The following is a 16,034-nucleotide window of genomic DNA, read 5'->3' as shown; positions in this document are numbered from 1 at the left end:
TGCTGATATGGACGTCTTATCAACACCTGCTGATATGGACGTTTTATCAGCACCTGCTGATGTGGACATTTTATCAGCACCTGATGATATGGACGTTTTATCAGCACCCGCTGATATGGAAGTTTTATCAACACCTGCTGATATGGACGTTTTATCAGCACCTGCTGATATGGACGTTTTATCAGCACCTGTTGATCTGGACGTTTTATCAGCACGAGCTGGTATGGACGTTTTATCAGCACCTGCTGTTATGGACGTTATATCAGCACGGGCTGATATGGACGTTTTATCAGCACGAGCTGGTATGGACGTTTTAACAGCACGGGCTGGTATGGACGTTTTATCAGTACGGGCTGTGTTACGGATTCGGCACTTCCGTGGTTGTGGTTTTCATCCACTCGAGACATTTATGGTTCTAGGTATTATGGTTATTGTTGTTTAAAGGAAATGGTTATTGTGGTTAAACGGTTAAAAGCGCTCGTGATAAAAAAGAGACAGGAAGCCGGATCGAGAACCGGCAGACGACGAGAGAGAAGAGGACGAGGAAGGCGTGAGGAAAAAAAAGTCGGAGAAGACTCGTGACGTCGAGGCTCCGTAGCGAGCATGGTCTACCGAAAGTCACGAGGGAATTTTGAGTTCCTTGAAAGGACATCTGGCAATAGGAAATATCGCTGGAATTGAGAAATCTGCGTAGTCAGGTTTGGGCGCTGAGATTTCGATGAATCCTCGCCTAGTCGCATCGACTCAAGTGAGAGCCGTCGGCCATTTTCAACCTCGCGCTTCGGACACTTACAAAGGTTTTGCTTCGCGTCAGCTTTACCCCAACATCCTACCGTCTGTCGGGGATGTGTGTGTGTGACCGCTTCGTCTCCAATTACGTTGTGGTTTGCTGATTGAGCTGTGAACGTGCACGTCTGGAGGGGGCCTTTGGGACCTCCCATCCCGCTGCCAGTTTACCTTTGGTTTGGACCACGTGACTGTCTACGCTTTGCCTACGCTTTGCCTACGCTTCATTACTCACCTCATCGTCTCATCACTACTCGCCAGAGGGGATCACCTTGGAGTTATAGAGACATTGAGGAGGGTTCCTTTTCACTCACTGGGAATGCATTGAGTTACCTTATGCCTGTTAGCTGATGGTACCATCATAAGATGTATGAAGTGTACTTTTGATTGCCATTGCATTGGTTGTACCGTTATTCTGGTGTGATTTTCAATACAATATTTGTTTGTTTATAATCATGGGTGTGGTTTCACGATTGATTTCTAACCCAGAGTAACGTATTTTTCTGCCGTGGCTCCTCTCGGGGTTCGGAGGTTTAAGCCGTGGTCCCAACCCGCCGTACTTGCAAGTGCGTGCTGTCTACTTGCAAAAACGTGGGCAAAATTTGGGGATCCGTACGTGGTGAGTACCACCTCAGTACGGATTTGTGAGCACGCAGACACGCCGTAGCACTTTTAGTGCATGAGGAACTTTCGCTGCGTTCGGGATGCGGTCGGGCTACGGATTCACCCCAGTACGGGTGACGCGCGTGCCTTCTACAGCCAATGAGCGCACAACGCACTGACTCCGTGAGTCTTTTAAATTTTTCCCACGGTCACTTGCTCTACAGACGGCTCACTTCCACGCACTTACAACATGCGAGTGAGTAAGGACACCGTACATGAGCAGCACGTGTAAGTACGGCCTCCGTACGATAACGTGGCAATCGCACGGAGATCGTACGTTGTAAGCAAGTTGTAAGCACGTACAACTCACTTACCACGTGTGCAACGTATGATGCATGCAACCGCTCACGGCCAGGCGTGGCGTGCGGGCCACGTACTTACACCTTGCGCAACCGTGCGAGTGACGTGCGTTGACGTACTCTCTCCCTACTCTTGCCACTCCCTCCCCACGTTTTCGGAAAAACGTGGTGGCCGTGGCCTCCCCAAAAAACGTACGGACTAAAAACACGCACGGTGGGTTGTGACCGGGCCTATACCGAGACCAGGAGATCGGGGAGGAACACGTAACAGCTGGTATGGACGTTTTATCAGCATGGGCTGGTATTGACTTTTTTCAGTACGAGCTGGTATGGACGTTTTATTAGCACGGGCTGATATGGACGTTTTATCACTACGGGCTGGTATGGACGTTTTATCAGCACGGGCTGGTATGGACGTTTTATCAGCACCGGCTGGTATGGACGTTTTATCAGCATGAGCTGGTTAGGACATTATATCAGCACGGGCTGGTATGGACGTTATATCAGCACGAGCTGGTATGGACGTTTTATCAGCACGAGCTGGCATGGACGTTTTATCAGCACCTGCTGATATGGACGTTATATCAGTATGCGCTGGTATGGACGTTTTATCAGTACGGGCTGGTATGGACGTTTTATCAGTACGGGCTGGTATGGACGTTTTATCAGCACGAGCTGGGATGGACGTTTTATCAGCACGAGCTGGTGTGTACGTTTTATCAGCAGTAGCTGGTATGGACGTTTTATCAGTACAAGCTGGTATGGACGTTTTATCAGCACGAGCTGGTATGGACGTTATATCAGCACGGGCTGGTATGGACGTTATATCAGCACGAGCTGGTATGGACGTTTTATCAGCACGAGCTGGTATGGACGTTTTATCAGCACTCGCTTGAATTGACGTTTTATCAGTACAAGCTGGTATTGACGTTTTATCAGCACGAGCTGGGATGGACGTTTTATCAGCACGAGCTGGTATGGACGTTTTATCAGTACCTCCTGATATGGACGTTTTATCAACACCTGCTGATATGGACGTTTTATCAGCACCTGCTGATATGGACGTTTTATCAGCACCTGCTGATGTGGACGTTTTATCAGAGCCTGCTGATATGGACGTTTTATCAGCACGAGCTGGTATGGACGTTATATCAGCACGAGCGGGTATGGACGTTTTATCAGCACGAGCTGGTATGGACGTTTTATCAGCACCTGCTGATATGGACGTTATATCAGCACGGGCTGATATGGACGTTTTGTCAGTACGAGCTGGTATGGACGTTTTATCAGCACGGGCTGGTATGGACGTTTTATCAGTACGAGCTGGTATGGACGTTTTATCAGTACGGGCTGTGTTACGGATTCGGCACTTCCGTGGTTGTGGTTTTCATCCACTTGAGACATTTATGGTTCTAGGTATTATGGTTATTGTTGTTTAAAGGAAATGGTTATTGTGGTTAAACGGTTAAAAGCGCTCGTGATAAAAAAGAGACAGGAAGCCGGATCGAGAACCGGAAGACGACGAGAGAGAAGAGGACGAGGAAGGCGTGAGGAAAAAAAAGTCGGAGCAGACTCGTGACGTCGAGGCTCCGTAGCGAGCGTGGTCTACCGAAAGTCGCGAGGGAATTTTGAGTTCCTTCAAAGGACATCTGGCGATAGGAAGTATCGCTGGAATTGAGAAATCTGCGGTCAGGTTTGGGCGCTGAGATTTCGACGAATCCTCGCCTAGTCGCATCGACTCAAGTGAGAGCCGTCGGCCATTTTCAACCTCGCGCTTCGGACACTTACAAAGGTTTTGCTTCGCGTCAGCTTTACCCCAACATCCTACCGTCTGTCGGGGATGTGTGTGTGTGACCGCTTCGTCTCCAATTACGTTGTGGTTTGCTGATTGAGCTGTGAACGTGCATGTCTGGAGGGGGCCTTTGGGACCTCCCATCCCGCTGCCCGTTTACCTTTGGTTTGGACCACGTGACTGTCTAACCTTTGCCTACGCTTCATTACTCGCCTCATCGTCTCATCACTACTCGCCAGAGGGGATCACCTTGGAGTTATAGAGACATTGAGGAGGGTTCCTTTTCACTCACTGGGAATGCAGTGAGTTACCTTATGCCTGTTAGCTGATGGTACCATCATAAGATGTATGAAGTGTACTTTTGATTGCTATTGCATTGGTTGTACCGTTATTCTGGTGTGATTTTCAATACAATATTTGTTTGTTTATAATCATGGGTGTGGTTTCACGATTGCTTTCTAACCCAGAGTAACGTATTTTTCTGCCGTGGCTCCTCTCGGGGTTCGGAGGTATACCGAGACCAGGAGGTCGGGGAGGAACACGTAACAGCTGGTATGGACGTTTTATCAGCACTAGCTGGTATGGACGTTTTATCAGCACGGGCTGGTACGGACGTTTTATCAGCACGAGCTTGTATTGACGTTTTATCAGTACGAGCTGGTATTGACGTTTTATCAGCACGAGCTGGGATGGACGTTTTATCAGTATGAGCTGGTATGGACGTTTTATCAGCACGGGCTGGTATGGACGTTTTATCAGCACGAGCTGGTATGGACGTTTTATCAGCACGAGCTGGTATGGACGTTTTATCAGCACGAGCTGGTATGGACGTTTTATCAGTACCTCCTGATATGGACGTTTTATCAGCACCTGCTGATATGGACGTTTTATCAACACCTGCTGATATGGACGTTTTATCAGCACCTGCTGATGTGGACGTTTTATCAGCACCTGCTGGTATGGACGTTATATCGGCACGAGCTGGTATGGACGTTTTATCGGCACGAGCTGGTATGGACGTTTTATCAGCACGGGCTGGTATGGACGTTTTATCAGCACGGGCTGGTATGGACGTTTTATCAGCACCTGCTGATATGGACGTTTTATCAACACCTGCTGATATGGGCGTTTTATCAGCACCTGCTGATATGGGCGTTTTATCAGCACCTGCTGATATGGGCGTTTTATCAGCACCTGCTGATATGGGCGTTTTATCAGCACCTGCTGGTATGGACGTTTTATCAGCACCTGCTGGTATTGACGTTTTATTAGCACCTGCTGATATGGGCGTTTTATCAGCACCTGCTGATATGGACGTTTTATCAGCACGGGCTGGTATGGACGTTTTATCAGCACGGGCTGGTATGGACGTTTTATCAGCACGGGCTGGTATGGACGTTTTATCAGCACGGGCTGGTATGGACGTTTTATCAGCACGGGCTGGTATGGACGTTTTATCAGCACGGGCTGGTATGGACGTTTTATCAGCACGGGCTGGTACGGACGTTTTATCAGCACGGGCTGGTACGGACGTTTTATCAGCACGGGCTGGTATGGACGTTTTATCAGCACGGGCTGGTATGGACGTTTTGTCAGCACCTGCTGATATGGACGTTTTATCAGCACCTGCTGATATGGACGTTTTATCAGCACCTGCTGATGTGGACGTTTTATCAGCACCTGCTGGTATGGACGTTTTATCAACACCTGCTGATATGGACGTTTTATCAGCACCTGCTGGTATGGACGTTTTATCAGCACGGGCTGGTATGGACGTTTTATCAGCACCTGCTGATATGGGCGTTTTATCAGCACCTGCTGGTATGGACGTTTTATCAGCACGGGCTGATATGGGCGTTTTATCAGCACCTGCTGATATGGGCGTTTTATCAGCACGGGCTGATATGGGCGTTTTATCAGCACCTGCTGATACGGGCGTTTTATCAGCACCTGCTGGTATGGACGTTTTATCAGCACGGGCTGGTATGGACGTTTTATCAGCACGGGCTGGTATGGACGTTTTGTCAGCACCTGCTGATATGGGCGTTTTATCAGCACCTGCTGATATGGACGTTTTATCAGCACCTGCTGATATGGGCGTTTTATCAGCACCGTGGGGGCAAGCATGTATCAGCACCATGGTGATGTACATTATATCAGCAAATGAAAAATCAATCAATATGGGAGTGATCAATTTCGTCTTGTGCACTTCATTCTAATTTTACAAGACTGTTGCCCATTACCATCTGGTGGATTTTGCAACACCCACTCCCAATCTCTTCTGTTCTTAATGAACTGACTTATTCCTTGACCTTACTTACCTGCATGAACCTTATTCTCCTGACCCCTTTCCCTTTCTGTCACCACTTTTCTCAGACAAGCAATATATGTTTGTGCAATTTTATATTGTCTGGCTGTTCTCCGAGCACATATATTAATTAAATATCAAGTTTAAGGGGGAGCTAAAGCAGGGACATAGATTTGTGTACCTCCTTGGAATAGTAACCGTTGATGGTAGTTTGGAGAAAGAGGTACGGAGGAGGATACAAGTGGTTACAAATGCATGAAGGGAAGTGTAGGGTTTTTATGACAGAAAGGAAGATATCAAGGACGTTGAAAGGGAAAAGTCCTGTCTTGTGCAAAATACCAGCATATATCTTTACAGTCTGGAGATGGTGGCACTGACAAAACAGCAACAAAAGAAGCTGAGGGTCTACAAGAACAACTGAGTCAGGAGGATTGCGGGCATGATGAGGGTGGATAGAAGAAGGATGGACAAACTGGATGAGGAAATCCGTCTTTTTCAGATGAGCTTGACTGGGAGATCGGAAAAGAGCTGGCTGAAGTTAGTAGAGCACCTCATGTGGATGGTAGAAGATAGACTTCTGAAGAGAGCAGATGCATTGTAAATGAGGCAGGAGAAAAATGGGAAAACTTTAACTGCGCAGATGAGTTGGGAGAATTGTGTGAAGAGGGATGTCAGAAAGGTGGAGGTGGATGGAGAGTGCAGAGAGATGGATGGTGATAGATGGTGGTGGAGGAATGTTGTGAACATAGAGGAGCAGCAGCTCAGTACCAGATGGTCTTACCCCATATAAAGGGATTTTGAGGAAGAGCGAGAGCTGTTCCCCGTTGCCGTGTGACAAAATGCCACCCCCATTGTATTCTGAGAGGATCGTACCTCTTGATCCAAAACCATGATCCTCAACTGGTGTCGATGAAAAAAATAGCTTCAGGCATCAACACTGGGTGTTTAAACATTAATTCAATCGATTTTCCCAATGAACAAACCTTATGTATTAAATAAGCATACAAATGGGTCATATTTACAACAACCAAAACCAAATAAGGTAGTTACTTAAAATATATACTCCTGGGTCATTAATTTTCAAATCGGAAATATGTAAACTATGTGACATTAATCGACAACTTGCCGAAAAAGAATATGCTTTAGTTATAATTGTGTCCTTTAGAGGTGTCACACTCCATACCTGCACCTCTGAATTGTCATCCACCTGCTGCACTGCAAACCACGTGTCCTTGCCATTGTACATTGAGAGCTTCTCGCGGTCAATGGCCACTTTACCTATGCATCCAGGCATTCACCAAGCCAACAGATAAGTTTCATCATTAGGAAAGAAAGTGTATCTAACATGAAGTCAAAAATGAAATCACTGCTTTACCATGACATGACACAAAAGCAAATACCACACAAATAAAAATCAATAATTATTATTTATCAAACCCTTTTAATGAAAATTTGTGAAAACAAATTCTAGAATTTGAGGCAAGAAATAAAAAACAAACATGTTCTTGAACAGGAATTTGTCCTACAGACTTCAAGAAACCTAAGCGAATTGAATCTTTGGTTGGGGCAGGTCATAAAAAAAATCCATCAAGTACAAAAAAGATCAAATTATGAAGCATGAAACTAGAATATATATATATATATATATATATATATATATATATATATATATATATATATATATATATATATATATATATATATATATATATATATATATATATATATATATATACATATATATATATATATATATATATATATATATATATATATATATATATACATATATATATATATACATATATATACACAGTGGGTGCAAATGTACGAGTCCACTTAAATCGATGCAAATCTTTTGCAAATCACGATTACAAACACAAATTTGCCATAATGATGAAGATATGTATCCATGTTCTTTAATTACCTCCGCCACCGTCTATTTGTCAGTGAGCAGGATGTCTCAAAAGGTTATGGACAGATTTGGACGAAACCTGGTGGGCAGGTTGGGTGTGTAAAAAGGACAAATTGATTCGATTTTGGTGAAGACTCAGATCTGGACAATAATTTTTGAAGTGATTCTTCACCATTGAGAACTAGAACCAAATATGATAAATAGGCATCTCACGATATCTCAAAACATGGACGAATTATGGCAAAACTTGGGGGATAAAGTTGGTTAGTTGACAAAAAACAAGCCGATTAGATTTTAGTTCAGGTCCAGATCCAGATCCGGCCTATCAATGGGATACAAAATGCAAACTGTTCAGCCTGGCACAGGTATGCTCTCTACTGAGTGCCGTTCTAGTTTATCATGGTTATTATTGACTAACACTTTGTCTTTACAGAATAAATGAAGAGGGAATACATTTGAGAGAGACATACAGTGCATTCAGAAAGTATTCAGACCCCTTCACTTTTTTCACATTTTGTTATGTTGCAGCCTTATGCTGAAATCGTTTAAATTCATTTTTTCCCTCATCAATCTACACTCAATTACCCATAATAACAAAGAGAAAACAGGATTTTAGAAAGTTTTGCAAATTTATTAAAAAGAAAAAAACTGAAATATCACATTGACATAAGTATTCATACCCTTTGCTATGACACTTGAAATTTAGCTCAGGTGCCTCCCATTTCTCTTGATCATCTTTGAGATGTTTCTACACCTTGATTGGAGTCCACCCGCGGTAAATTCAATTGATTGGACATGATTTGGAAAGGCACACACCTGTCTGTATAAGGGCTCACAGCTGACAATGCATATCAGAGCAAAAACCAAGCCATGAGGTCGAAGGAACTGCCTGCAGAGCTCAGAGACAGGATTGTATCGCGGCACAGATCTGGGGAAGCCTACAAAACAATCGCTGCTGCATTGAAGGTTCCCAAGAGCACAGTGGCCTCAATAATTCTTAAATGGAAGAAGTTTGGAACAACCAGGACTCTTCATAGAGCTGGCCGCACGGCCAAACTGAGCAATCGGGGGAGAAGGGCCTTGGTAAGAGAGGTGACCAAGAACCCGATGGTCACTCTGGCTGAGCTCCAGAGATCCTGTGTGGAGATGGGAGAAACTTCCAGAAGGACAACCATCACTGCAACACTCCACCGATCTGGGCTGTATGGCAGAGTGGCCAGACGGAAGCCTCTCCTCAGTGAAAGACGCATGAAAGCCCGCTTGGAGTTTGCAAAAAAGCACCTAAAGGACTCTCAGACTGTGAGAAACAAGATTCTGTGGTCTGAGGAAACCAAGATTGAACTGTTTGGCTTCCGTCTGGCCACTCTGCCATAAAGCCCACATTGGTGGAGTGTTGCAGTGATGGTTGTCCTTCTGGAAGTTTCTCCCATCTTCACACAGGATCTCTGGAGCTCAGCCAAAGTGATCATCGGGTTTTTGGTCACCTCTCTTACCAAGGCCTTTCTCCCCCGATTGCTCAGTTTGGCCGGGCGGCCAGCCCTAGGAAGAGTCCTGGTTGTTCCAAACTTCTTCCATTTAAGAATTATTGAGGCCACTGTTCTCTTTGGAACCTTCAATGCAGCAGCGATTTTTTTGTGGGCTTCCCCAGATCTGTGCCTCGACACAATCCTGTCTCTGAGCTCTGCAGGCAGTTCCTTCGACCTCATGGCTCGGTTTTTGCTCTGATATGCATTGTCAGCTGTGAGACCTTGTATAGACAGGTGTGTGCCTTTCCAAATCATGTCCAATCAACTGAATTTACCACAGGTGGACTCCAATCAAGGTGTAGAAACATCTCAAAGATGATCAAGAGAAATGGGAGGCACCTGAGCTAAAATTTCAAGTGTCATAGCAAAGGGTATGAATACTTATGTCAATGTGATATTTCAGTTTTTTTCTTTTTAATAAATTTGCAAAACTTTCTAAAATCCTGTTTTCTCCGTCATTATCGGGTATTGAGTGTAGATTGATGAGGGAAAAAATGAATTTAAATGATTTCAGCATAAGCCTGCAACATAACAAAATGTGAAAAAAGTGAAGGGGTCTGAATACTTTCTGAATGCACTGTAATTTATTTATTATTAGAGAAAAGTTAGAACTTAGAGAAAGATACAATTATTTATTTTCATGACGTCTCAATTATTTCCTATTGGATTCGTACTTTTGCACCCCAATGTACACAGGTATATTCTCCAAAACATTCTTCCTATTATCCAGTACCAATGACGGTGTCCCTTCGCAGAACACGATCGTAGAGGTAGAAGGAAAGAAACCGGAAACTTCTTGGGATTTCACAATAATAGTCTTCACCAAAGAACGGGCTGTAAAAAAGCAACAGAAGACATTTTGAATGACAAACTGCAATTCCTATTTTAAATGATCCAAAAAATATCTGACCTTGATTTGTACTCATACACGTTTTTTTTCCGATATATAATGTACAATATTATAATCACCAAATAACTGGGTGCCAATTATACTGCCTTTCCCAAATAAACTTCCCTTTACAAGAGCAAAGTTTGCCAAACTACCAGCAAACAAAACAAAAGCATTCATTCTTACAAGCAACTACAAAAGGAAGGTTTCTTTTTTCAAATCCATTGCAGAATAATTTGACCACAACACATTATATATTTCATGCTTCCGTGGTACACATGAAATTATCAACAACAATGCTGGGAAAGCTTTGATGATAATGCTGCTACGGCTAAGCATAGTAATAATAAATACCGTACAACTATAAAGAAATTCCTACAATAGTCTACTACAACTACTACAACTACTACTACGAAACATGAGCACCAGCGAGTTGTCATGACCTACACAATTCCAACGAGTAATAAACCAAGCGACCTGGAATGCGAGGTTTGAATCGTAACTGACGCTCCCACGTGAATCTCGGGCACCTCCAGGAGGGATCAAGTCTTGTGCTGCAGCTAGTCTGGACCACAAGCTTGACAGCCCAGAGAGCTTGGGACCATTTGTTCATCCAACAGATGTGCCGAAAGACATAATTCCATGCAATATCGGTGTACATCAGCTACGCCAGTCTGGACAGACATAGTGTTCCTAAGATGTTTAACCAGTGTATTCCAAGTATCCTTTGGTATGGCACCGCGTATAGAATGCTTGGAGAGCATCTGAGTCTCTCTTCAGTAGCATTCACATTTCTGAGCCAAGCAGGATCACCAATATCATTGCAGTCTATGCAAATACACTATTTTGTGGTCAAGATAGGTGACGTTGCCTCAAAACCATGTGTAACTGGTTCATAAAGCAACTTGCCTTTTCAATGTGCATTCAGACATTGAATCCACACTAACCTGAAGAGTGGATAATAGATCCAAGGTAAACGAACCTATGCACCATGCAACCATACCACCGCAAAGAGACCGATGTGGGTGGCTGTTCAGAGGAAACATTTTGAAGATAGTTTTGGTCTATGGAGGTGAAAGGCAAATAATGCAAGCCGAATTTTCAAAAGGTTCCAAGATCGCTGACAACTTTTGCAGGTCATCATTGAGAGATCAAAAGACAAAGTCCAGAAACAACCAGTCATCGAGAGGTATGCCCAAATGATTGGAACAATGATTCATGACCACATCGATAACCATGCAAGACAGTGACTGATCACACAGAAAGCTAACAGCAGAATGCCATGTCAAACTCAGTTTTCAACTTCATTCGCAGGTCCCTCATAGCAGTCCTTGAGATCCTCTCGGCATTCATTCTGAAATAGCCTGTGCACCAATTCTGCTAAGCATCATTTCCACCTTTCCTGTCCAGAACTGTGCGCATCTCAGCAGACAGCTACAGTCCTCCATACAAAGTCTTGGAACCAAAGATTCAGAAGCAGCCGACAGTATACCAAATTTGCAAACAATAGCTCAAGATTCTTCGAAGCTTTCTGAGTTCACAAAGTGCTCTGAAGCAATTATTGTGGACAGATATATTAAACCAATTCTGTTTACTTCCACATCCCGAACAAGGGCCTCCCTCCCATACCATATCAATTGGGCAGCAGTAGTATCTCCACCTTAGTGATGTGCGGATGTAATTCAGTCAGTGCCAACCGATGATTGGCATTAGCCAGGGCTTAAACTCCCATATAAGCATGGTAAGACTTGAACATGGAATTATCGCAAGCCAGCTCGTTGTCCAGTTATTTATAGGTTCGGCTGTTTCAGAAATCAATATGAAGTGATAAATGTTCATCCGTTGAAGGTAGGAATCCAAGATAAAGATGGAAACTGGAGCAGATGGAATTGTCATTCCTTGTACCTCAGTTGTATACAATCATCATTTCCACAAAGCCAATGCAGTCCAGACACCATGGGGGCATTCAGGCCTACAATAATTAGTAACTGGTCATATGGTGGGATAACCATAGTCGGTTAGGTGGGTGTAGATGAGCATGAAACTAGCATAAAACTTTTCTTTGACGTCTTCTTCAGGGAAAAGGGTATCAGGACATGAGGGGAGGTTGTGGTGGCAGGACAGGGACAAGAGGTCAGGTGGTGGTGACAAGAGGTCAGGACATGAGGGGAGGTCCATGGTGGCAAGAGGGGAGAACGGTCGAATGGCTGGGAGGTGGTGGGGGGAGAGGAGGATGCATGGTCATGGCAGGGGGGGGGGGGTGGCAGGACACGGGATCAGAAAGGGGGCATTACACAGAATTGGAAGGGGGCAGGACACAGGATTGGAAGGGGGCAGGACACAGGATTGGAAGGGGGCAGGACACAGGATTGGAAGGGGGCAGGACACAGGATTGGAAGGGGGCAGGACACAGGATTGGAAGGGGGCAGGACACAGGATTGGAAGGGGGCAGGACACAGGATTGGAAGGGGGCAGGACACAGGATCGGAAGGGGGCAGGACACAGGATCGGAAGGGGGCAGGACACAGGATTGGAAGGGGGCAGGACACAGGATTGGAAGGGGGCAGGACACAGGATTGGAAGGGGGCAGGACACAGGATTGGAAGGGGGCAGGACACAGGATCAGAGGGTGGCAGGACATGGGATTGTAGTGAGCAGGACATTGGATCGGGGTACAGGGCACAGGATCGGGGATGGGAAGGAGGGGTGACATGGGAATGGGATCCAAGGGGGGTGGCGGGGGGGGACATGGGAACAGGATACGGGGTCAGGGAAGAGGATGTGGGGGTGTACAGACATGAACGTACATGCGGGAAAGGGTGGAGGGAAGGGCGCTGAAAGCATAAATTAAAGTACTCTACACCTTGCCCGTGCTCGGCCCTGGGGGGAGGGGGAGATGCATTCTCAGAAAAATTTGTGTAGAGCAAATCTGTGCAAAGCTAAGTATTAATTCAATGGAAAAAGGAGGGTTATGTTCCAGACGCCTCATGAATCTAATATCAGCACCCATCAGACCCCACATTTCACCAATAAAGACAGAAAACTTGTACAAATGAGCTTAATTACAGTGCATTCAAAAAGTATTCAGACTCCTTCACTTTTTTCACATTTTGTTATGTTGCAGCCTTATGCTGAAATCGTTTAAATTCATTTTTTCCCTCATCAATCTACACTCAATACCCCATAATGACAAAGAGAAAATAGGATTTTAGAAAGTTTTGCAAATTTATTAAAAAGAAAAAACTGAAATATCACATTGACATAAGTATTCATATTTCATACCCTTTGCTATGACACTTGAAATTTAGCTCAGGTGCCTCACATTTCTCTTGATCATCTTTGAGATGTTTCTACACCTTGATTGGAGTCCACCTGTGGAAAATTTAATTGATTGGACACGATTTGAAAAGGCACACACCTGTGTATATAAGGTCTCACAGCTTTTTTTTTTTCTTTTTTTTTTTTTTTTTTGTATACAAGATCGAGGCTCGTGAAAGAGCGAACATTAATCACACAGAAAGACAAACAGACACATAAAACAAATAACATCGGGAGCGGTAGACAAGATGGGGAGAGAGGGGGAAGGACACAAACACAACATTTGAGAGCAGGGACCGAGAGACATGGAGACATCGAGAGATCTGTGGGAGGGAGAGGGCTTTGGGGGGGAGGCATGTGAAGGGGGGGAGGCATGTGAAGGGGGGGGGGGTGGGAGAGGTATAAACATATGGACACTGCCAGGATTTCCAGGAAATAAGTTGGAATTTCAAACAAGGTGGATCTGGGGTGAATTAGTGGGGGTAGAAAAGATCAAGGTTATGGATGGGGGAAGATAAGAGATGGTGGTGAACAGCTGTTTTAAAGACCTGGAGGGAGGAGAGGGATTGAAGGGAGTGTGGGAGTTTGTTCCACAGGCGGGAGAAAAGAGGAATGAAAGAGTGAAGGTGAGCAGAGAGCCGAGATTTCGGCAGTTTAACCATCAGAGGGTTGCTGGCAGATCTTGTGCGACCTGTAGGAATATTTGGGGGACAGAGCACAGAGAGAGCTGGGGGAGCAAGGCCGGAGAGGAGTCGGTAGAAGACAGAAAGACCACCTACCTGCCTGCGGTGAGTGAGTGAAAGGCCCTCAGAGATAGCTTCATCGCGGGAGATTCCAATGATTTTGAAAGCTTTGGATTCAACAGCGTGAAGCCGAGCCAGGTGTGAGGCAGGAGCACCAGCCCATAGGGGAGAACAGTATTCCATAGAGCTGCGGATGAAAGCCTTGTATGTGGTGAGGAGCTCAGGTGTGCCGAGGAAGGACTTCGCACGACGGAGGATGCCCAGTCGGCGACTGGCTTTGGAGGCCAGCTTGGAAATGTGGTTTTCCCAAGAAAGATCATGGCAGATAGTGAGACCCAAAAGCTTGAGTGACAGAACTTCTTGGAGAGGATTGTTGAGAAAGTAGATGGGAGGGTTGTCCAGTCGATCTTTTCGGAGAGACATAGTAAGAGAGTGAGATTTGGCAGGATTGAAAGACATGTTCCACTTGTTTGACCAGTCTGTGATTTTGTCCAGGTCTTCAGAGAGTGAGGAGGCTGCAGACTGCCGATCTGAGGGAAGAGGAATGGAGCGGCAGAGAGTGGAGTCATCAGCAAAGAGATAGAGAGGATTTTCCAGAGAGTCAGAGAGCTCATTGATAAAGACCAGAAAAAGCACAGGGCCCAGCACACATCCTTGGGGAACTCCAGCCTGAACAGGAAGGGGAGATGAGAGAAATCCATTCAGGGCCACACGTTGACTACGACCAGAGAGGAAGTCCGCAAGCCATGCATGGAGATTTCCATGGATACCATAGGAGGAGAGTTTGGTGAGCAGAGCTGGGTGCCAGACCGTATCAAAGGCTCTTGATATGTCAAGGGAGACAGCTCTGATTTCCTGTTTGGCATTGAGGACCTCCATCCATTGTTGAGACAGAAGAAGCAGCATGTCCAGAGTAGAGTGACCTGGTCTGAAACCAAATTGATGATCAGAGATCAAGCCATTGGAGAAGAGGAAAGATTTCATATCCGAAGCAATGATGGATTCCATGACTTTGCTGATAATTGGGAGCAGGCTGATTGGTCTGTAGTTGCAAGGATCTGTTTTTGCACCTTTTTTGTGTAAAGCGGTAATGTTAGCTGATTTCCAGGATGCTGGCAGATGACCTTGAGCAAAAGATAGGGTGAAAAGAACAGAGAGAGGGTGAGATAGAGCGGCAGAGCAGGATTTTAGGACCCGTGGGCTGATGCCGTCTGGTCCAGTTGCAGAATCAGAGTCGAGGTTTGACAAAAACTCCTCCACCTTGTCAGGAGAGAAGGACACAGAGTCCAGGAGCAGTTGGGTTCGACTGGGAAAGGAGGGAACAGAGAGAGATGGGTTTGGGACTAAGGATTTCGAGGCAAGCACAGAGTTGAGGCATTCGGCTTTGTCACGTGCGATGTCAACTGTGTGGCCATTTGAGGTAAGGGAGGGGATGGAGGGGGAACAAACACCAGAAACGGATTTGACCAGACGCCACCAGGATTTGGAGGAAGGAGACAGGTTTGAGAGTTCATTCTTGAGTGAGGAGAGATAGTGCTTCCTGGCACTCCTGAGGGTAGACACACACTTGTTCCGAGCTTGGTGGAAGGAACTGAGATTTCCTTCAGTTGGATTAGCCTTCCAAGAGGCAAAGGCAAGTTGTTTCAGGGCAACTGCCTCACCACAAGATTCAGTGTACCATGGACGGGAGGAAGGGTAAGACAATTGAAGGCGAGATGGGATAAATCTGTGCATGAGAGAGATCAGTTTGCTTTGGAAGAATTCCCAGGAAGAATTGATGTCAGCGGCAGTGGAG

General features: G+C 45.3%; 1 protein-coding gene across 2 annotated transcripts in view; it reads right to left on the bottom strand.

Annotated features, from left to right (window-relative positions):
* The window catches only part of LOC137435329 (ras GTPase-activating protein 3), a 267,088-nt gene that overhangs the window by 164,068 nt on the left and 86,986 nt on the right, over positions 1-16,034 (bottom strand). For both annotated transcript variants that reach the window (XM_068129019.2, XM_068129020.2), the window contains exons 3-4: positions 10,023-10,123; positions 7,032-7,126 (exon numbers count right to left, since the gene is read on the bottom strand). In XM_068129019.2, the coding sequence (XP_067985120.1) occupies positions 7,032-7,126; positions 10,023-10,123 (196 nt within the window). The remainder of the gene's footprint in view (positions 1-7,031; positions 7,127-10,022; positions 10,124-16,034) is intronic.

This window comes from Myxine glutinosa, chromosome 9, assembly GCF_964187855.1.
Source record: "Myxine glutinosa chromosome 9, kmMyxGlut1.1, whole genome shotgun sequence".
Taxonomy (NCBI): Eukaryota; Metazoa; Chordata; class Myxini; order Myxiniformes; family Myxinidae; genus Myxine; species Myxine glutinosa.
Note: the sequence above shows the minus strand (reverse complement) of the source record. Positions and strands in the feature narration are given on the sequence as shown.